The sequence below is a fragment of the Convolutriloba macropyga genome, chromosome 3, assembly GCF_964194025.1.
Source record: "Convolutriloba macropyga chromosome 3, txConMacr16.3, whole genome shotgun sequence".
Lineage (NCBI taxonomy): Eukaryota > Metazoa > Xenacoelomorpha > Acoela > Convolutidae > Convolutriloba > Convolutriloba macropyga.
This window is the reverse complement of record NC_134470.1, coordinates 37068343-37090069: the sequence shown is the minus strand read 5'-3', so window position 1 is coordinate 37090069 and position 21727 is coordinate 37068343. Positions and strand designations below refer to the sequence as shown.

General features: G+C 35.4%; 1 protein-coding gene across 1 annotated transcript in view; it reads left to right on the top strand.

Annotated features, from left to right (window-relative positions):
* Positions 1-21727, top strand: part of LOC142336181 (uncharacterized) — a 545590-nt gene that overhangs the window by 406178 nt on the left and 117685 nt on the right. The window contains exons 2-4 of the mRNA XM_075384812.1: positions 5218-5393; positions 11145-11270; positions 16898-17027. Coding sequence (XP_075240927.1) covers positions 5295-5393; positions 11145-11270; positions 16898-17027 — 355 coding nt within the window. The 5' untranslated portion in view covers positions 5218-5294. The remainder of the gene's footprint in view (positions 1-5217; positions 5394-11144; positions 11271-16897; positions 17028-21727) is intronic.

Here is a 21727-nt window from a genome sequence, read left to right as displayed (position 1 = left end):
TCTTTTTATCCTCATGGTTAGAGTGAAAACTTTTGAACTAAATTCCAACGGGTTTTTCTTGATTGTGAAGTTTTTTTTGGTTTGGCAGTTTCAAAGCGCGATAAAAAAAGCGACAAAACTTGCGATTCTTCTATATCAGCTTCAGGAAGATTTGGTGCTAAAGGGTCATATTACTTTTCTCGTATCCATTAAGGCTGACTCGTGCAAACATGTGCCTGCCGTCGAACGTACGTCTTTGTTTAATTGCTCTCAAACGAACTAGGTAGCAATTACATTAGTTCTGTGGTCTTTTTTCCATCCATTTGACTTTTCGTCCTCAAAAACGGGTTAAACAGGTAACCCAGAGGGCGTTAAGGGCTCTTAGAGCCCTTCGACTTAATAGACTTTGATTATGCAATTCGTTGAAACTGTTATGGGGACATAAATTCATGGTGTGAAGGGCGGTTCTTAAAGTTTGACACCTCCCGCCCCCACATCAGCTCCTCTCAACTTGACCCCTGCGCAGCGTTAATCTTTGTGCCAATTCTTAATCTGAATTCATCAAATGTGAGAAAGATCTGCACGTCAGGGTAGAGTTCATTCTGTTACAATTTTTGCGTATCGAAGTAAAATTGATTGTGCATTGAAATTTCGAGAAATATTTCTTCAGGTTTATAATTTTAGAAGAACATTTTTAGCACCAGACTTTGCAGTAGGACTGAGGGCTAACGAGTAAACGTATGAATTTTTCTTAACATTTTTACTCTTTGTTTATTTTAAGCGCGTAGCATTCAACTTCAAACGAATTGCTTTATTTATTAGGTTTAATTTTTTTCAAGTCAAATTAATCTAGCTCTACGATTCGAATCGTAGGGAATGGTGTTGGGTGAGCAATTAACTTGAGATGGCGTCGCGTGGTACTTTACTGAACATATCGAGATCAAAGGCTGTTTACAAATTTGCGTAAAAACAATTCGCAAAAATTTGTCATTGCTCAAGAAAATTTTCGTAAAAAAGTTCATCGGGATTATAGTAAACGTTCACTTTTTAATAGCCGCTCTCATAGTCTCAGCAGGTTATTATTCCTCTGCTACTTTTACGACTCGAAGAGGAGTTATGGTAATCTATTTTTAATTGCTCTGAAACGAAGTTTGTAGCAATTATATTAGTCCTGTCGGTCTTTTTTATGCGATTTTTTGCTTGACCAATTTTTCGTCTTAAGCATTTGATTTTTCGGGATAAACAGGTCCTCAAAAACGGGATAAACAGGTAAAGCCCAGCGGGCACTAAGTGCTCTTAGAGATTTTCAGCTCACTAGACTTCAAGTATGCGATTCACAGAATCTGTTTTGGAGACATACTTATGGTGCGAAGGGCGGCTCATAGAGATTGACCCCCGCTGTTGCCACCCCATCAGCCTTTCGGTGCAACCGCCGCCCCCGCTGCGCTCTCTTAGGCGCCTTCTATTAAGCTAAAGCTAGCCTCACTAAACCACGCCTTGCTAATTTCGAAATCAGCCGGTCGTTTGAGAGCAATTGAAAACGCTTGAGAAAAAGTTTAGGTGAAATTGCCGAAGAGCCGAGAGAAGAAAGAATGTTTTTTGTTCATGTCGCTTATTTGAGAGAGAGAGCGAGAAAATTTAGGTATAAAAAAAGTTTTCAGTGAGCGAGCGGAAATTTTTGATCACTTGCGGATTTTTGAAAGCAGTTTTTTTTAGTATAATGTTAACTTCAGTCAAAGGCGTTTCGATCAATTATTTAAACTGGTAATTGTGCGTTTGGAAGATTTTTCTACCGTCTGAAGCAAATTTTAAGCTTTTGGTGGCAATTTTCAGTTATTTTTAACATTTTGCTTTGTTTTAAGCTTTTTCAGCAATTTCTGTTTTCTTCAATTTTCGATAGCATTTCGGGAGTGTTGTTTTTGAAATCAGCTAATTACCAATTTTTGTTTGTCTTATAATTTGTTTAGTAGTATTAACTTTAAATAACTTTGTTGTTTCGTTAAAGAAAATTGAGTAAATTTGAGCTAATTTTTGCCAATTTCTGTATTTTAAATTTTTTGTGCCTATTTCTTCCATTTTTATGGTTTTCGTTGCCAGGTTTTTTGATCAATTCTTCAGAGCAATTTTATTGATGATGTTACAATGAAGTGAGACTCGAAAGCTAGACAGGGTATCTTTCACCGAAATAAGTTAAACAAATTTCTAATTTTTGGTGTTTTTTCTGTGCCTCTAAGCATTTTCTTTTATATTTCTCTGCAAAGTATTTTTCGGGTGACTAATCTATTAGAAGATTTAGTTAACAGTTTTCTCCGTACATTGTTTGGGGGATTTTGTATTACAATTTTTAAAGAGTTTCCCGTTTTTGTAGAGAATGTTATTTCTCATTTTTCCCTTCGCTATCAACTTTGTTTGCTCCTTGTTTTGTTTATGAGCCTGTTACCTTGTCTTTCAATTTATAATATGTTGTTGCGAACTACTTGTTTTTCTGTGTTACCAGGTCTTACCTGAACTTACCGCAATTCGATATAAATTTTGTCAGATGCTTTTTTTCGTCATTGTTTTCCTGGAAGTTTTGTTGTTTCGAAACATTTTATGCAATCAAGTAGCTGGTGCAGCAGCTCAGTGTGGATGGTCTTTTTTCTACTTTCCAGTTGTTTCCGGAATTCTTACAGCTGTGTTTTTTTAATCGATCAGTTGTTCTGAAAGAGTATGTAAAAGTCAATGCTGCACGTGCAAAATTTGTGATGTTCTTTTATTGAACAAAAATGCAGAGCAGAGAGAAGAGAGGTTGGTGTCATTGTTCTTAGCAGCCAGCGAAAAAAGTAAGTGTAAGATTTTTTTTGCTTAGCGAGAAACTTGTTCGGTGACGTGAGACATTTCGGAAGCAGTTCTTTTCTTTAGTTTCTACTTGACTTTTTGTGTAAAGTGATTTTCTACGCCATATTACCAAGTAGCTGTACATTTGGTAGCATTTTGAACATCTCTATTACATTTGAGTTTTATGAAATCTAGCTGTTTTTTGGTTTTGCCGTTGTAGACGCTTTATTTCCGTATTTTATTCTCTTTTTTAGGTTCTTAGTGTCATGGTTAATTTTTTTGGATTGCAATTAGTTTTATGTTGTTCGTGGCCAGTTTTTTTAATATCAATTTAAGTTTGTTTTAGTTGAGAAAAATAGGCTAAATTTGAAAAAATTTTCTCTTTCAGAATGTTGTTATGTTAAATTTTTTTAAAACTAGGGTTAGCGGTACTGTTATTGTTTCTAAGTTAACTTGATTGATTGTACATATTTTACAAACTTAAATTAATTGATTCCGCAGTTTTGTACTTGATACTTCTTTCTCATATTTCAAGTATTTTCCCGTTTTTTAGTGTTGAGAGCAGCTACTGAGTCTTTTGAATTTTTTTTAGAGATTATTAAATAATTTTGCAGGTTTTTTTAGATAGCGTCCTCTAATTCTTTCGCGTTATTGATGTTTTGTTTGTTATGTTTTCCCATCACTGATTTTCTTTAATTGAACACAATTACATAATAGAAAATATATTATAAACAATGTATCCGGAGTTGCAACTTATGAGAAATTTCAAGCAAAAAGTTTGATAATTTAGTTTTTACCTGTTAATTTGTTATTTTGTTTATTTTTTTTCTCAAATTGAACGGTACAATGAGGTAAATAGTTTTATGGGTTAGTGTTTGGCTAGGGTTTAGGTTATTTTTGCTTCGAGTTCATTCCGCAGTCTTCCGGCTATGTTTTCCGGTTGAAATCGTCATCTTTTTCAAAATGACTTTTTCTTTATTTTGAAGCCGATAACAGTGTAAGTAAAAATTTGTGTCGCTTTACCTCATTTTGCCTTCTTTTCGCCATTTGCGTGAAGTCATTTTGACTTCTCTAGGCTACTATTGTTCGCTCATTCTGCTCCAGCTGCTTTTAAACAGCAGTTGCTTAGGAATTCAAACTAAAATAAACAGAATGAGTATCAAAACACGGAATCAATATTAGAAACGGGATAAAACCTTCAAGCCCAATTTTAAATACCCGCTTTTTGCAGTTCGTTCTTTTATGTCTGAGTTACAATCTCTAATGCTTATTGGTATTGACACTAGCTGCTGTATCTTCTCATTAAATAACAGGACTATGTCCAACAGAATGCAATCAAAATAGTTCGCACTTCTTACATCATTGAGTTTTTTCCCATTAACGTTATGTAAGACTTGATAATAGGCGGTGAAATGATTGAAAACGACCTTCTCTTGGAGTTTCGCTAAGGCATACTTTATGTTCGAGTGTCACCTTTATATAAAGCGGGCAAGGAAAATTGAATTTCATGTAATCAAATCTGCTTGAGAGTTTTTCAAATATACTTCATACATTTGTAAAAATGGGGCAACGAAAGTCTGAGTTTTAAATAAACAAATTTGCTTAAAAATTCTTCACATCATATAGATAAGTTTTTAATGCTCAAACTTCCAGACCGCAAAACTACATTTGGTAATCAATTGCTGAAAATGAAAATTTAGGTTTTCTCAGAAAACGCAAGTAATTTTTAAGCTATCGACTGATATTGTTTTTGGTCATTCTGCTCGTGTGACAGGAGCACGGTAATTTTCAATTACATAATCAGGGGTACGCATCCAGGGTAGACAAAATTGAAATTTTCTTTTTCTTTGACTGGTTTGACATTTTGTGGGTTGAAGCGCACGTTGCTAATTCTTTGTTTTATTGCATTCAATTGTACAAGAAGTTTTTGAAATTCTTATTGATTTGTACCCCACATCAAAGAACTGTAAAAGTAGTCGTAAAGCTGGTTACGGAAATTCTGGAAGTTTTAAAAGTTAACTACAAAGCATTTAAGCCTGGCACGGTTATGTTTCTTTGTTCTATCTCTCTCTATCTCATAACGTGAGATTGAAATATCCTAACTTTCCGCGTTAATGGAATTACGGACCAATTATTCTGCCGTTTTTTTTGTTTGTTTCTGCAATGCTGATAAGAAGCTGATGATTTATTCAAGAAGCTATAAATCCCGTCCAAAAACGTTGAATATGTAAAGTTACAAGCACAGCTTGTTTTTTTTCCTGAAAGTCTTGCGCCTTAAGGTTTGAAGTTGAAAATGTAGCTACCTAATTTGGGCTGTGTTACAGCAACTGATCTCTGCTTGATATTAGTGTGCAATTTGTAGCTAATGTACGCTGTCTTCTATATGTGAAATGTATTGCAAACTATTAAAAAATTGTTTTCAGATGAGATGAGATGTACTTAGTTATAGTTGCTTTCACTGGAACCATAATTTAATTGTTTTGGTGAGTACTTTTGTTATGATGGCTCATTTGTTCTGCAGTGAGTCATACAGGTGGGCGAACAATGACGTCATTGGAAAGGGATCAGAAGCCACTGTATACAAGGGAAGGAACAAGGTAAGAATGTCAATGGGTCGACTCTTAGTTTGATGAAAAGTATAAAACGATAATGCCCATTGGGCATCCTAGATGTTGATTTTAAGTATTACTTAAAATCAATATTTTTGGTATCATTGTTTAATATTTTTGGAAAAAGTTTTACTTTACGATAAACTTTGGAAAAATTATTTAGGTAGTGAATCCCTAAGCCAATCAAATGAATGAACAGCAAAGATATTATTTCAAAATGATATGTGGCATTATATTATTCCTCGATACTCACTGGGATGATATTGGAATCTTTCCGTTTGCCCTTTTGGCTTACTTGAGATTTGTGATCCGCCTAGCTTAATTAATTAATACTACGATAAAAATTAATATTAAATATAACGATACTTAATTATTTTAATAGCCGCGAAGCGATAGCGGCTATTTTCTGCAAATCTGCGGGCTATGTTATTATAATATAATATAAAATAATAATAATAATAATATATTATTATTTATTAACATTATTATCATTATTATTATTATTATTATTTTTATTTTTTTTATTATTAATTGCTCTCAAACGAAGTTTGTAGCAATTATATTACTCCTGTCGGTCTTTTTTATGCGATTTTTCGCTTTACCGATTTTTCGTCTGACGCTTGACTTTTCGTCCTCAAAAACGGGATAAACAGGTAGCGCCGAGCGGGCATTAAGTGCTCTAAGAGCCTTTCAGCTCTATTTCAGCTCAAACTGTTTTGGAGACTTATACTTATACTTATGGTGTGAAGGGCGGTTCTTAGATTGCCACCACCCCCTCCCCACCGCGCTAAAGCCCTCCCCCATCCCAGTGATGCCTCCCCAATCAACCCCCGGTGACCCCCTCCCTCCCGTGGCTAGCTACTGACGAACAACCACTTGCTAAAAACGCAAGTTTTTACTATTTTGCTATTTTTTTCAAGCTTTTTGAAAATTTTTAACAATTTTCGACGGCCCTAGATGTCAAAGAACCTCCTCTGGGGCTCGATAATATTTTACTGCATTGGTTGTAATGGAATGGTTTCAACATTTTAACATCACGAATTTTAGCAATTTTTTGACAAAACGTGCAATTTTTTCAAATTTTTTGACATTGTTTCCTTATTCAGGTCTTTCCAGAACCAGGGGCCAGGAAACACCCTAAGGGGTTCGATAATAATTTACTGACAAATAATTAATGGCCATGGAATAGTTTTTCAACTTTTCAATGTCACAAATTTTAGCAATTTTTTGATAAAACTTGCTTTTTTTTTCAAGTTTGTTTAAAATTTTTTGTAGTTTTTCGGAGTTTTTTAGCCTCAAGAACCAAGGAACCTCCTCTAGGGTTTGAAAACAGGTTACTGAATAATTTCTAGATTAAATGGAATGCCTTGCAAGATTTTTAACATCACAAATTTTAGCATATTTTTGATATTTTTTGCCATTTCTTCAATTTTTTGACATTTAGTCATTATTCAGATTTTTTGAACCTCAAGGGTCAGAAAACCTCCGTTAGGGTTTGATAATAAGTTACTGGAAATTTATTGTGTCATGGATTAATTTTCAGCTTTTTAATATTACAAGTTTTAGCAATTTGTTTTGTGAAATTTGCAAGTTTTTCAAATTTTTTTTTCAATATTGTCATATTTTGGATTTCTCTAGCCTCAAGGGTTGCGGAGCTTCCTCTAAGATCTGATAATATGTTACTGCATATCTTATAGATGTAATGGAATGCTCTTCAGGATTTAAATTTCTCTAATTTAAAGAATTTTTAAAATTTTTCAATTTTTTCTTGTTTTTGAATTTTTTCCGACAACAGAGGCCCTGGGACCTCCTCCAAGGTTTAATAATAGCTGGGACCTCATCCAAGCTGCTGCATAGTTTCTAGAGTTAATGGGATGGTGATCAACTTTTTTTTGACTCCAGCTTTAGTAATTTTTGGATAAATTTTAATTTGTTCAATTTTTTTGAAAATTTTTATGTTTCAAGAGTATGGATCTTTGAGCATGTGAAACTATTTCAGGTTTGAAACAGGGATACCGGATAGTCTCTTGAGACAATGAATTGGTTATTAAGATATTAATGTCTTGAATTTTAGCAAGATTTTGTTAAATTTTGCATATTTTTAAAGTTTTTGTGCGTTTAACGACCATTACTGGCCAACAAATTTTTTCAAGTCTCGCAGATGGGTTACTTGACAGAACTTTCGAGACAAAAAATGTTTTGAATTTTTTTGCGAATTTGAAAAGTTTTTTTTTTAATTTTGCCTTCTTCAGTTATTTTCGTTATGATTTATTTATTAACAAGGTTAAAAAACTAGCAGTGTCAAATCCAATCATGGAAGATATTCCTATCTCTTTCTCTCTCTTTCGGTTAGGGTTCCTTTCCTTCTCTTTCTTGTTCACGTTTTATCTCTCTCTCACACACACTCTCTCTCTATCCCTTTGTTGATGCCGCACTTCAGCTGCTGTTGTAGCGTAATGTCATCATCTCTGATCCTCATTATCAATGAGATATAGTTGAAATATTTTTTATCATAAATGATCTAACAGGCACTTTTTAGGAAACCATTGTTAATTGCTCTCAAAAGCAAATTGTAGCAAATATGTTAATCCTGTTTGTCTTTTATGCAATTTTTTGCTTGGCGGATTTTTCGTCTGACCCATTTGAATTTCGTCTTTAGAAACGGGATAAAGAGGTAGTTTGCGGCGGTCACTAAACCGTGGCTAGCTGTTAAGGAAGCCAACCGCTCGCGGGTGGTTTGAGATCAATTTGCCCGACGTTAGTCGGTTATTTTTTATTTTGTTCCGATCCCTCGTGAGGGGGAGGAATTATATACTCCAATTGGTTTTTTTGTTCAGACAATTTTGACCGATATATATATATATATATATATTTTTATATATTTATATATATATATATATATATATATATATATATATATCGGTCAAAATTGTCTGAACAAAAAAACCCATTTGAGTAATAATAAATATGTATATATATATATATATATATATATATATATATATATATATATATATGTACGATATATATATATATATATATATATATATATAAAAATATATTTATTATTTATATATATATATATATATATATATATATATATCGTACAGAGCTGTGATGTGATTGGTATCATTAAAAAACCCCTTCAGCGTAAAATTCGGCATTAAGTAGTTTTTTTTAATTATGTATTTTATAGGGAGTAATTGAGGGTTGAGATTTTGTGAATAATAGACGGATTTCCGTTGTTTTTCCGGAGTTTTGGCTTAAATTTTTTGTCAATTTTGCTAAACTATAAGAAATTGTTAACAACAGTACTGTTGATTTTATTTTTAGAAACAAAAAAGTTTATTGACTATTTTGGTTTAATTTTTCTGGCAGAATTTTTGGCTAAATTTTTCAAATTTCAGCCTTTTTCAGCAAAAAGTGTCCGAAATAAGCTCTTTAGTATACTTTGATTAATTTTGCCGAAAGAACACACCCCAAAACAACAGACACAATCTTTCTAAATTACAAAGGGAGCTAGTTTTACTTCCACTTCAATTGAGAGTAGTCTATAATCAAAATTTTGCCGTTTTTTGCTAACTTTTCTCTATGATTCTCAAAAACGCAGCATTTATTTTTGATCTTTTATTTAACACGTTATCTAGATCTAAAGCATTCGAAACAGTTGAGTGTTCTAATAGGACGAACAGCAACAGCGGGGTTGGTTTTGGTTCAATCTTGGACTGTTACAATCGAAAAAATATTTCGGATAGTAATCAGTCGGTCTTTAAAAAAATTCGAGCTTTTTTTTAAAGAACACAACAATTCACAACAATGCCCACTGTTGATAGGTCCAAATTGCTTCCTAGCCAGTCTTAATTTAATGTATCCTTTTTCTTTACTCGAAGTATTATGCTCGTTTTTACTTTTAAAAGTTTTCGCTTTTTAAATAAACAATGGCTTATTGAACTTCGCCACTGTTTTTCTTTTAATTCCATCAATTTGTAGATTAGTTTGAACAAAGAAAGAATGCTCGTTGTCCTGTTCTTTATACTGATTTTTAATCGTTTTTTCGGTTTTGATCGTTAAGTTATGGTTTTCTGGCTTTGATACTACTAGATTTCAATTTTTTTATTTTTAGGTATAGGCCCGTTTCTCATGTTTTTTTTTCTCGTTTTGTCACGTTATCACATTTTTGACAGTTCACATATTACATTGTTGTCGTTCCAAAATAGGGCACTTTTAAAAGTCTTGAAAGGCATAGATTATGGTTTTAACGGCTTCGACACCACCTTCTCGATGAATTTAGTTGAATATTTTACAATAGACTTTAACTGTCGTTTTTAATGTCTATTTAGTTGTATGAAATTACCTGGAGAATGACAGGTCTCATTGGCATTTAATGGAGGAATAAATGAGCCTTTATTCTGATTTGAGTAGATAGCTGATGGCTTTCATGACTTTGAAAACAATTGTTTAAAAATAAAACTTAACTCTGTCTATCTGGCATTTGTTTTTTTTGTCTATTTGTTAATAAGTCTCGTTAATTACAGGTCTCATTTGACATTATTGTTGTCGAGGTAGGGTGCAAGTGTACAAAATCTATTATTTTAAGAATTCGTTATGAATTCACTGGCTTCGGCGCGGGTTTTCCTCTATATTTAACGTTCTTTTTGTAGATGTAAGACAAATTCGGAATAGTTACAGGTCTCAAGCGCTTCCTTTAAACGAATAGACCAACCTATGTAATTATTTCTTTTTGTAGCTAACGGCTTTCATGACTTTGAAAATAACTGTTTTCGAAAAAAAACAAGTTAATTAATACTGCCCTTTTTTGGTAGTCTTGTAGCCTAGTCTCATTAATGAGAAGGCATATGCCACATTTTGTAGCCTTCGAGGAAGGCTCCTTTGAACTTGTTTTGAGGGACCAAATACGGCCTTTCGGCTTCGACAGCGTTTTCTCGCAAGTTTTAGTTGCATTTGTTGTCTATATTTGTTGTTCTTTTTGTAACCGCATAAAAAATTGATCAATGACAGGTCTTAATGCCCTCTTATAGAGGCGTATGTGATCATAAACGTATTGGACGTTTTGAATTTCGATCTAATGGTTTTCCTTCCTTTGAAATTAATTGTTTTTAAAAATATAAGCCAATTTTTTTTCTTTGCTGTTTTTTCTTCTTTTCTGTCTAATTGTTACCGAGCCTTTTTATAGAGTGGTCCCATGTGTTTTCTAGAAAATTACAAGTTATTTTGTTTAGTTTCAATTTTATCCGACGGTATTTTGAGCTTGTAAGTTATTTTTTAAAATGGACATAAAGTTTTGATGTAATTAATATTTGTTATTGTTGTTTGATTTTGTTGTTCGTCTTGACTTGCTTTCCTAATAATGACTGATATCATCAATCTACTGCGGCATTTTTTACTCCAATGAGTCATTTGCTTCGAAGGCGATCTTTCTTCATACACATTTTTTTTAAATTACTTGAATTTTTGGGGTTTTCTATCTGTTCCTCATTTGATAGACATTTATGCCAAAAATGTGGATCAATGGGGTCGGAACTTTATGCGCATACGCACATTACCGAGCCTCATTGTTATATATTATATAGATAATATCTTAATTAAAATTATTTAAGATAAAGCGTAACTTTGATTTAGCGCCATTTACTGCAACTGAGCGGGGCGAAGATGGAACATTATACAGTAACTTAACTGCAGTGTTAATATTATGACGTCTAAGAGTTTATTTGTGTACAGGAGACTGGAGAGTGGGTGGCTGTGAAACTGTATCATCAACGGGACAACCTCAAGGCTAACGAATATTTAATCCTCCGCAACATTCAACACAAAAACATTGTCAAAGTCCTCACATTTGAGAATGAGGTGAGTCAGCCTTTCTATCTAAATTCAAGGGAATACATATGTGTTCGTTTTCTTCACAAATGGCATTTCAGGTTCTGTAAAAGTTACCTGCTAATTTGGTGCTCATGAAGTTAAACAGTTGTAATAGAAGCAACTTTTAGGCATTAGCCTGTTTTGAAGGTTTGATTTTGATGCGTTAATACTTTTCATAGCTAATTATTTGCATTAGTTTTTTTTTTATAACGTCAACATTTTATTTGGGACCCAACACCAAATGTTGCGAGATAGGTTTTTTAAATGGCTCTCAAACGAATTTCAACAATTTTATCAATCCTGCGGTCTTTTAATGCGACTTTTCGTTCGACCAATACTTTAGTTATCCGTATTCAATTAGCATTGAGTATCAAAACGTAGTTCTTTTTGGTTTATACTTATTCCGTCTTTTGTTAGTTTTGGGGACATTAACTTCACAATATGAACAAAATCTCGAAAAAAGGAGTGACTTTGACAGGTCGGTCTCCTTAAATCTCCCATTTCTTTGCATTAAGCAGTTTTTTTACTAGTATAATGAGAGTAATTCATACCAACTAATATAATTTTTCACGTGCAGTTCCTGAATGCTTAAATGTTGAATGCAGTTGTACTTTTCCACGTGTTCTTATAATTTTTTGAAAGCTTTTAGTCATTACAATACAGATAGGATTGAATATTAATTAACGTGTTGATAAAATATTTGTATGATTTTGCAACATTTTAATGCATTGTTCTTCCTATACTGATCAACATTTAGATCAGAGAGCTTTCTGTTAAGTTTCGTGAAATTTTTCGGATAATAAATAGTGGCATTTGGTAGATTTCTTTTTCGAATGTTAGCAAAATTTTTTTCTGTTTCCAATTTATCTTAATACGGTTCTCGATTTAGTTGGACTTTGTACTAAATTACTGTCAGTTTACTGATTTAGGTCTTGAGCAGCAGTGGTTTGCCTTGAGTTCGTTTTTATTGGTGTTCTGTTATCTTAATTAGAGAGTTGAAATGAAATTGAAACAACGGAAATTTTGGGTTATTGTAATGCAGTTTAAAGATCTTCTGCATAATGTGCGAGGGGCACAAGCGGACATTTATTAATAACCGCGTTCGCAATTCCAGGCGGCTATTATTGCGCTCCTATTTTTAACGTCTAACAGATTTTTGTTTTGTCTTACCCTGACTTCTTGGAATTGACTTTTTTAATGACTTCAGTGACTTCTACTGCTTTGTAGTTAAAATTTGTGTTCGTGACGTCATTGCTGCTTTTAGGTCAATTGCGTGACTTACCTCACTAAAAAATGACTTCTGAACTCATTTATGGAACTTTAAATTTTTTAGACATTTACTAGTTGAAGATCAATAGTGTGCATCTAAGTAGTGCCAAACTTATATGCCCTAATTCTTGAGTATTAGAGTCCTGAGTTTTTGATTTCGAATATCAATTCTGAAAAAGCCTTTTAGGGCTTTGCCCTTATAGACCGTATGTGTCATAAAATTGACAGTCCGAATCTAACCCAAAAGGTCAAGTGGTCCATTAGGGGACTGGTGATCGATCTGTCAATCTTAGTTCTTTAGTTGTTTCAATTCATGGTAGGCCACAAGCGTCTATCGCGGCTGTTTTCCTGCAATCGGCCGGCCGTCTTTTCGGTTTTCACGTCTTTCCACACGCAGGGGCCAGAAAACGTCCTAAAGGGTTCGATAATAAGTTACTGACAAATTTTTATCGGCCATGGAATAGTTTTGCAATTTTTTAATGTCACAAATTTTAGCAATTTTTTGATAAAACTTGCTTTCAAGTTTTTTTGAACATTTTTGTCGTTTTTTAGGTTTTTTCAGCCTCAAGAACCAAGGAACCTCCTCTAGGGTTTGACAATAGGTTACTGTATAATTTCTAAACAACACGAATTTTAGCATTTTTTTTAACAAAACTTGCAATTTCAATTTTTTTGTCATTTTTTTTGTCAATATTCAGGTTTTTCAGCCTAACACAAAACCTCCGTAAGGATTTGATAATAAGTCACTTGAAAATTTTTTTTGGCCATGGATTAGTTTTCAACTTTTATTATCAGAAATTTTAGCACTTTTTTAGGCAACTTTCAATTTTTTTCAATTTGAATTTTTGTCATTTTTTAGGTTTCTCCAGCCTCAAGAGCCACAAAACCTCCCGTTGGGTTTGATTATCTGCATAGCTTCTAGATGTAATAGAATTTTTGTCAAGATTTTAATATCAGCAATTTTTAAAAAAATTTTGCACTTTTTCAAGTTATTTTTAATCTTTGATTTTTTTTATCGTTTTTTCCGGCACCAGGGTCCTAGGGAGCTCCTCCGTTGTTTGATAATAAACTGCTGAATAGTTTCTAGAGCTAATGGTTTGGTCATCAATTTTTTAATGACTCCAGCCTTAGCAATTTTTTGATAAAATTTATTTTTCATATTTTCGGAAAATTATTATCATGTTCCAAGTTTGATTTTTTTGAGCCAGTGAAACTATTTAAAGCTTAGGGATACTGGATAGGGATACTGGATAGTCTCTTGAGACATGCAATGGTTTTGAAGATTTTAGTATTTTGAATTTTAGCAAGATTTTGTTAAAATTTGCGATTGTTTTCAAAATATTTGAATTTTAATGGACTTTTATGAGTTTAACGATCATTACTGGCCAACGAAGCTTTTCAAGACTTGACGTAACTCCAAAGACAAAAAATAGTTTTGAACATTCTACTGCGAAATCTGGAAGCTTTTCTTTTAAATTTTGCAATATTTTGCAAATTTTAAAATATCAGTTTTTTATTTGATTTATTTACTAACAAGGTTAGAAAACTAAAAGTTGCAGAGTCGAATGAAGCTAAAGCTTGCCTCACTAAACCGTGGCTAGCTACTGACGAAGCCAACCGCTCGCCGGTTGTTTGAGAGCAATTCGCCCGACGTTAGTCGGTTATATTTAATTTCTCTCGATTAAAATTTGTAGCAATTATATTAGTCCTTGGGTCTTTTTGTTCGAATTTTGGTAAGATGCTTCTGACTTTCCAAACGCCTGCGCTGACTTTCCGATTCTCCCCCTACACCGAACAACCAACACACACCCCTCACCGGCATATCCGTCCTCAATTAAGTCCTTCCAATGCGCCCCTTTTTCTATCGCTTCTCTCAGTTAGCCTTAACTATTTCTCTAAGCCCCAGCCAGCTACTGACGTCGTGGCAACCGCTTGGCAGTCTGTTTTAAGCAATTTGTGCGACGTTTGTGGGTTTGTTTGTTTTGGAAGTCAAATTTTAGGGATGCTTTTGCTCCAGCCAAAACAAGTAGAAAAAGACCTTACAAAACAATTTCTGAGAAGAGGGTTCTTATTCTCGTGTTTGTGTATGTGTATGCGTGTGTGTGTGTGTGTGTGTGTGTGTGTGTGTGTGTGTGTGTGTGTGCGTGTGTGCGTGCGTGTGTATGTGTGTGGATGCGTGTGTGTGTGTGTGTGTGTGTGTGTGTGTGTGTGCGTGTGTGTGTGTGTGTGTGTGTGTGCGTGCGTGTGTGTGTGTGTGTGTGTGTGTGTGTGTTTGTGCATGTATGTATGTGTGTGCGTGCGTGCGTGTGTGTGTGGGTGCGTGCGTGCGTGTGTGTGTGTGTGCGTGCGTGCGTTTGTGTGTGTGTTTGTGCATGTACGTGTGTGCGTGCGTGTGTATGTGTGTGGGTGCGTGCGTGCGTGCGTGCGTGCGTGCGTTCGTGCGTGCGTGCGTGCGTGCGTGCGTGCGTGCGTGTGTGTGTGTGTGTGTGTGTGTGTGTGTGTGTGTGTGTGTGTGTGTGCGTGCGTGCGTGCGTGCGTACGTACGTACGTACGTACGTACGTACGTACGTACGTACGTACGTGGCAATTTGACTTCTGTTTTCAGTAGTTTCCAGTTTTTATTTTTTTTACAAAATACATTCCAAAGTCTAGTTTTTACTGGTTGATGGTTTTTGAAATTGAGTGGCGAATGTGATCGCGTTGCCTATTTGAAATGTACGTATTTTCTAGTGGCGAATTGTTGCAATTTTTCAAATCCATAATTACGCAGCTGATCGTTGTGCGTTTTTTTGCAAATTTTACCTGAGTTTTAAAAGTATGAGTGATTTTGTATTCTGCCTGTATTTGTTGTTCTTTTGTTGACCTGTTACTATTCTGTTTAATTGTAACACGTCTAATTGGCTTTCAGAGGAGGCATAAGTGGTTTTAGTTGATGGTTGACGGTTTCCAAAGCGTTGAAACTTTGTTGGCTTATTTTTATAGCGGGCATTAAGCCTTTCAGGCTTTCTCTGAGAGCCTTTCAGCTCCTGGTCTCCAAGTATGCGATTCACAGAAACTGTTTTAGAGAATTATACTTATGGCATGAAGGGCGGTTCTAAGAGGTTGACCCCCCCCTCCACCAGAACCCCACTCCCCCATATCAGCCCCTCCCCCTCACTTAACCCCCATCCCCACTCCTGCACATCGTTCAGGCCGTAAGCGCCCTGTGCAGCCAAAGACCCCCCCCCCCCCCACAACTATTGCCCCCAGACCCCCCCCCCCCCCCACGCTGCGCTCACCTTGCGCCCATTCAATTAAGCTAAAGCTAGCCTCACAACCGTGGCTGGCTACTGACGAAGCCGACCGCTTGCCGGTCGTTTGAGAGCAATTCGCCCGACGTTAGTCGATTGCTTTGATGGGTTTATTTTTTTTTCTTTTAAGTTTTCATTGCTTTAACGACTTCGAAGCCGTTTGCTCTCAAAAAGCATCAGTTGAGTAATTGTTGTGCCACTTAGTGTCAATGATGGGAGGAGTGATCGGCTTTCTAATTTAGTTATAATTGATCCAATAATTTTCTGTAGCTAATGATTTAATTGACGTTTTCAACATTTTTTTATCCAAGGGTTTTTATGATTTTTGTTTTTATTGCTAGTTAAATTGCTGTGTTTAACAATTTTGATATAGTATTGTATTTATTGACTTTGAGCGCCACTTCAAAATCTCTTTGATTCTATTTCTCATTGATTGTCCTTTTTTTTGGCTCTCGTTGGCTTTGAGCAAAGTTGTTTATGGCCTCTAAGGCATCTAAGTGAGAACAGTTAAAGAACAAGTTGTTACCCATTTGTTCATACAAAACAGCTGAAAATTCAATTGTTATGATTGTCCTCTCATCAATTGCATTTGCTTCCTCGACAACCAAGAGTTTTGTCATTTGCGTTGTCAGATTTTGATAATACGTGACTTGACTCACAACGAAGATTTGACATAACAAAGATTTGAATTACAATCTTTTGAGGTCGAAATTTTGTGTAATGAGAGTCGAAATTTTGTGTAATGAGGCTTCTGTTGTAAATAAAATTAGGGTCATCTTCATGATACTGTTTTGATCAGACATGATTTAATTCACTCTCAGCAAATGACTTCTACACTTTAAAGCTTAGTTCAAATAAAATTATTTGGAGATGAAAGATTTCGATTTAAGTAAAGGAGGCCGCAAATGATAAGTTTTTTATTTGATAAATTTTAACAGGCAATATAAATTTAAAGTTTTTTTCTAAGCGTTGGTTGCAGCAACGATAACTTAATGATGCTTGAATCTTATCTTTCTACAGAATAGATGTTTAAGAGGAGACTATTTGCTGTTCCAGGCGGTGAGTCAAAGTCCGGTGCTAATAATGGAGCTATGTACGTCTGGTTGTCTTTTGACCCACATACAACGACCAGAGAACTTCTACGGGCTTGAGGAGCAGGACTTCCTAGGCCTATTACGCGATACAGGTTAGAATTCATTTTCAGTTGATGGAAATTTTTTTGGAAATTTTTAAATTGCTATCGAAGGAAGTTTGGAGCAATTGTTATACACGTGCGTGTCTTCACGCGAAATTTGTGTGGATGGTTTCACTTTAGGACATTCTTTCGATCGTTTGAGTGATTCTCGATTTTTGCCTCATTGAAGTTGCTCTCATTCAGAATTTAAGCAGCTGAACAGTTCGCGGGAATTTAGTGCTAAGTCGTATGAAAAAGGCACCAAATTTAGTTTATTTTTTTTTCACTCAGCAGGGGTCCATAAGTCTAAGACATCATTTGAAGATTTTTAGCAAAGTTATATCCAAGGATTTATACGCACTGAATTAAATTGAGATCAAGCTTGTTGTTGGAGATCAACTCATCCGATTTTTTGTCGGCTTGTATTTATTGTTCAAATTAATGAATTGTTGGTAATTGCTCTCGAACGAAGTATGAAGCCATTTTCGTAGACGAGCGTACCTTTTATCCAAGGTTTTCTATCGACTGTTTTTGGCTTTTGAGCGAGTTTGAGTACCTAACTTGGGGGCGTTTCAAACGGACGACACCGAATTAATTAATACATGCAAAATATCAATATGCGCTTATAATTGAAGGGCCAGTTGTGATAGATTCGGGCGCGCTCACACGTTCGGTTGTGATAGATTCATATCGAGTCCCACGGGCCGCTGAGGCACGGACATGGCCCGCGAGGGACATTTTATAGTAAACTATATGATTTTTCCTTCTTTCCTGTTTAAATTAGTCGTTATGGATGCTTGTGACTACATTGTGGATTAAAATTGAGAATGCATGGATTTGTCGTCCAGTTGAAACAAAATTAAGTGTCGACCATTTGAGTCATCCTGTTGATCAGGCCCCCACTTGACTGTTTGTTTTGCGCAATCTAAATTAGTCGCACATTCATGATTTTTAGCCGGTGAAATTTTGTGGCAGTTTACTACCACTAAAGTCAAATGAAAATTTCGCCACATTTGTTTCCATTCTCTTCACTCATTCAATCTATTTTTATTAGTTTTGTTACTGCCTTTTGATCACGCATTGTACTGCGCCCAGGAGTTGCACAGATTTTTGACTTTTGTGCGGAATTTGATTCCGGTTCTTGGCGTCTGTGCAGCTCATTAACGGAAACTGAGTCAGGCAAAATGGCATAGAACCTTCGAGTACGTTGATTTAGCTTTTAAACGCAGCTTCTTGTTCGATTTAAAACAGCTGCCTAATTCTTATTGGACAGAAATGCTGAAACAGTGAGTTTTGAAAGTTTTTTTTAGTAGAACCTTCTTTTTTTGCGCATGTCTTGGGTTATTTTTGTTTCTTTGCCTCCTTATTGCTCTCGAAGTTTGAAGCATTTCTTGTAAACGTGTCTTTTTTATGCAATTTTTTTGCTTTACTTTTTTTTCTATAACGTATTCTTTCTTTTTCACATTTTCGAGTGTCCTTTTCACGCTTGACTTTTTGATTTTTTTTCTTTACAGCAATTGCTTTTCAATAAATGCTCTCGAACAAAGTTTGAAGCAACTATTTTAAACGTGTGTCTTTTTTAGTCGGTTTATGTTTTCACTTATGAGCATTCAGAAATTGAGTCTGTTGCAATAACAAAACCGATCGTGCATAGACCGTTTAGCATAGTGGTTAGCGTCTCGGATTCTCTTCCGGTGGGACGCTGGTTCAAGCCTCTGCCTAGTCCGAAGTTTTTGCATCATAAAATTTTCTCTTGCCCATGCCCCCTTCTAAATTAATTGCCTCGCCAGTTCTTCGAGAGCAATTCGTCCGACGTTTTTGGAATTAGGTTCTTTTTGTTGTCCTACGCGCCAGAATTGTTCATGATTATTTTGTATTGTAGTGTTTGCAACTTAGTTTTGCATTTGTTCTGTTGAATACATGTTTTTATTAATAGCCGCACAGCGATAGCTGGGGCTATTATTGGCCTTCTCTTGGTTTTTTTTTATTTCGTCGTCATGATTTTTGTTACGACCATATGACGTCACAGCCACTTTTTGTTCATTCGTTCATGCAATTTCAACTGAATTGCATGCGTGACGTCATTTTTCGCTCTTAGTGGAGCGAGTTTTTTTGTTCAATCGCGTGATTAAATTTTTGGTCACACTTGACTTACCTCACTCTCAAAAATGACTTCCTCACTTTGAAATTGACTTTTTACTTTAATTCAAAGAGATAAGGTCAAATGGGTGTTTGTCACTCTAAATGAAGGTTATTTGAGAGCAGCTAATAGAGGCAGCGGCAATTTATAGATTTTTAGTCAAAATATAACATATCAGTCTTCAATGAAAAGACAATTTTTTTTGGTCTGTCTTTTTTACTGTTTCTTTTTGAGACTGCCGATCTACGAGTCTATTGCGGCTATTTTCTGGCAATCTGCCAGCTATGTTTACATTTCCTGTTGTTTTATTTGGCACGATTAGTGCGTGATCTAAATTGCTTGCGCATTTACTTTATCTGGTGGGCCATTGTCCTAAGCTTGGTCGTTTAGTTTTTACCTGTTTAAAGAGACGACGGCACTTCAGGAGCCTTAACGGAAATTAATTGGAAAACGAGAAGTGGATGAATTAAAAGCATTCGACAAACAAATGGAGTCTGGTAAGATATCGAATTCTTTATGTCGTCTTTCAAGCGATTCAAAGGGCGGTGTGCTATCAACATCCGATAGAGGGATTTTGGAGGGAAAAAATCACAACGTACTCGATGATGTACAAGAAAAGCACCCATGTAGTTACAAAGCCGGCGCCAAATATGTCGTAAACTATATAAAAAATCGGCGTTTGCCGTTCCATTTTGTACCAAAGCTATTTTTCTGATTGAAGCCAAGATTGCATTTAACAGCTAAATGGAGATTTTGCCCCGAAGACATCAAAATCCTTTATACGGCTGTTAGAAACTCGTATAGGACGCCATCAGACCTTTTTTTGATCAGTTGGTAATCAAGTCCCAAGAGGGTACATCATAAAGTGATCCAATAGTCATGGCAATGTACGGCGTTGCTATAAATCGGCTAATCGACATGCTTGAAGATCAAAATTTTACTCAAATGGTACGGAGGTGACGGTAACGTGGCTGGTAGCCTTATATCAGTAAGAGTTATACTAGATAAGCTCAATTAACATGGCAGCTTGGTTACAATTTATTCAAATGTCTTCTTATTACAAAAGCGGAATTTCAGAAAGCCAATAAACATATCCCTGGAGTCGATGTGGATATCATTGAAGATCGTCGTTTTCCGGTTTTAATTATTGGTTCTGATAAGAGGTGCAATTATTTCATGACAGAAAAGTTAATGAACTATTCGGCATGCTTAGAAAACTCGGCCAATAGTAAGGTTTCCCCTCAAAAGTTATACAAATCATTTACGAATGGATTGCAACATAAATTGACTTTTATTGCAACTACGCAAAGTTCTGACTGTCTGATGCGTGAAGCCAAAAACAAAATATTGGAAGGTCATTTCTCTTCGATTTAGAGACGTTGACCTAAGCATTCTTCCACGCCAATACGGGGCAAACGAATAAAAGATCCGTTCAGATATGTGCGTCGCTATTGTATCTTGACTCTAATGATGCAGAATTTCATCAGGAATTTTCAGTAAAATATTAGGAACAGGCACGAGCGAAAAAATTGGCGTTGAAAGATCATGAAAAGGAGGCGCGTTCTCTAGAGTTGGCTATGTAAAAAAGAGCATCATGCTGGCTAAAGGAACCTCTCGATCTAACCAATGGAGAGTTTAGAGATATGGATGAGGATTGCCCTTAGATATATATATGGATCTTGTGAAATTGCTATCAATGTGAGCATGCCGAGAAATTTTCAATGTAGCGCGCTCTCTGCCTTGAACAAAAGTTGGCTATACACACATCAGACACAATGAAATCCATGATTCTTTTGCCAACCCGTTAAATGAGTTTGGCGATATCGAAATAGAGCCCTGTGTCCAGATTTTGCAATTTGAAACCTTCGCAGATAGATAGACGAAGCTCGACTAGACAACAAAGCTTAGAGCTTCTTCGAGTCACCTGTCAGCAGAGCGTTGTTCGGTTAATCTGTATGCCAAGAGTTGACCAAGAAGCATACCGGATTCCTACAAATATCTTGAATCCAAGGAGCTGAACTACTAGCGAAGGATAATCGCATTCGACGTGATCGCTTACATTAGGGCAAAAGTACTCTGCCTCCGGGCGTACGTACATCCATAGGAACCATTGTAGAAGAAGGGAGGCTGCTGATCTAGGTGTCTCTGAATTTATTTCAAATAATGATTCAAAATCGCCACATTTTGATTTCTAACGCCCATATTTGTTTTGTTCATAATTCTGCTGCCCGTCTTTCTTGCTTTTGATGCTTTAATTTATTAATTTGACTACTGTAAACGTATATAGGAATTGGCTCGCCGCCCCCGAGTTAAGCGATTACAATTTCAGGAGAAGGACTTTCTTTTAAGTGACCTTTAAAAAAGTTTGCTTAATTTTTCCCCTTGAAATTTTTTGAGGCAAGAGTTTCATAGAAATCTTTATATAATTTAAAATTAAAGAATCAAATAAAAGCAAACTAAGTGTTTGTTACGATATACTCGGTCTACCATTATTGATATTTTAATAGAATTTTGCAGCACAAAAGAGTTTCTAACAATTCTATTAGTCCTGTTGCTCTTTTTATGCGATTTT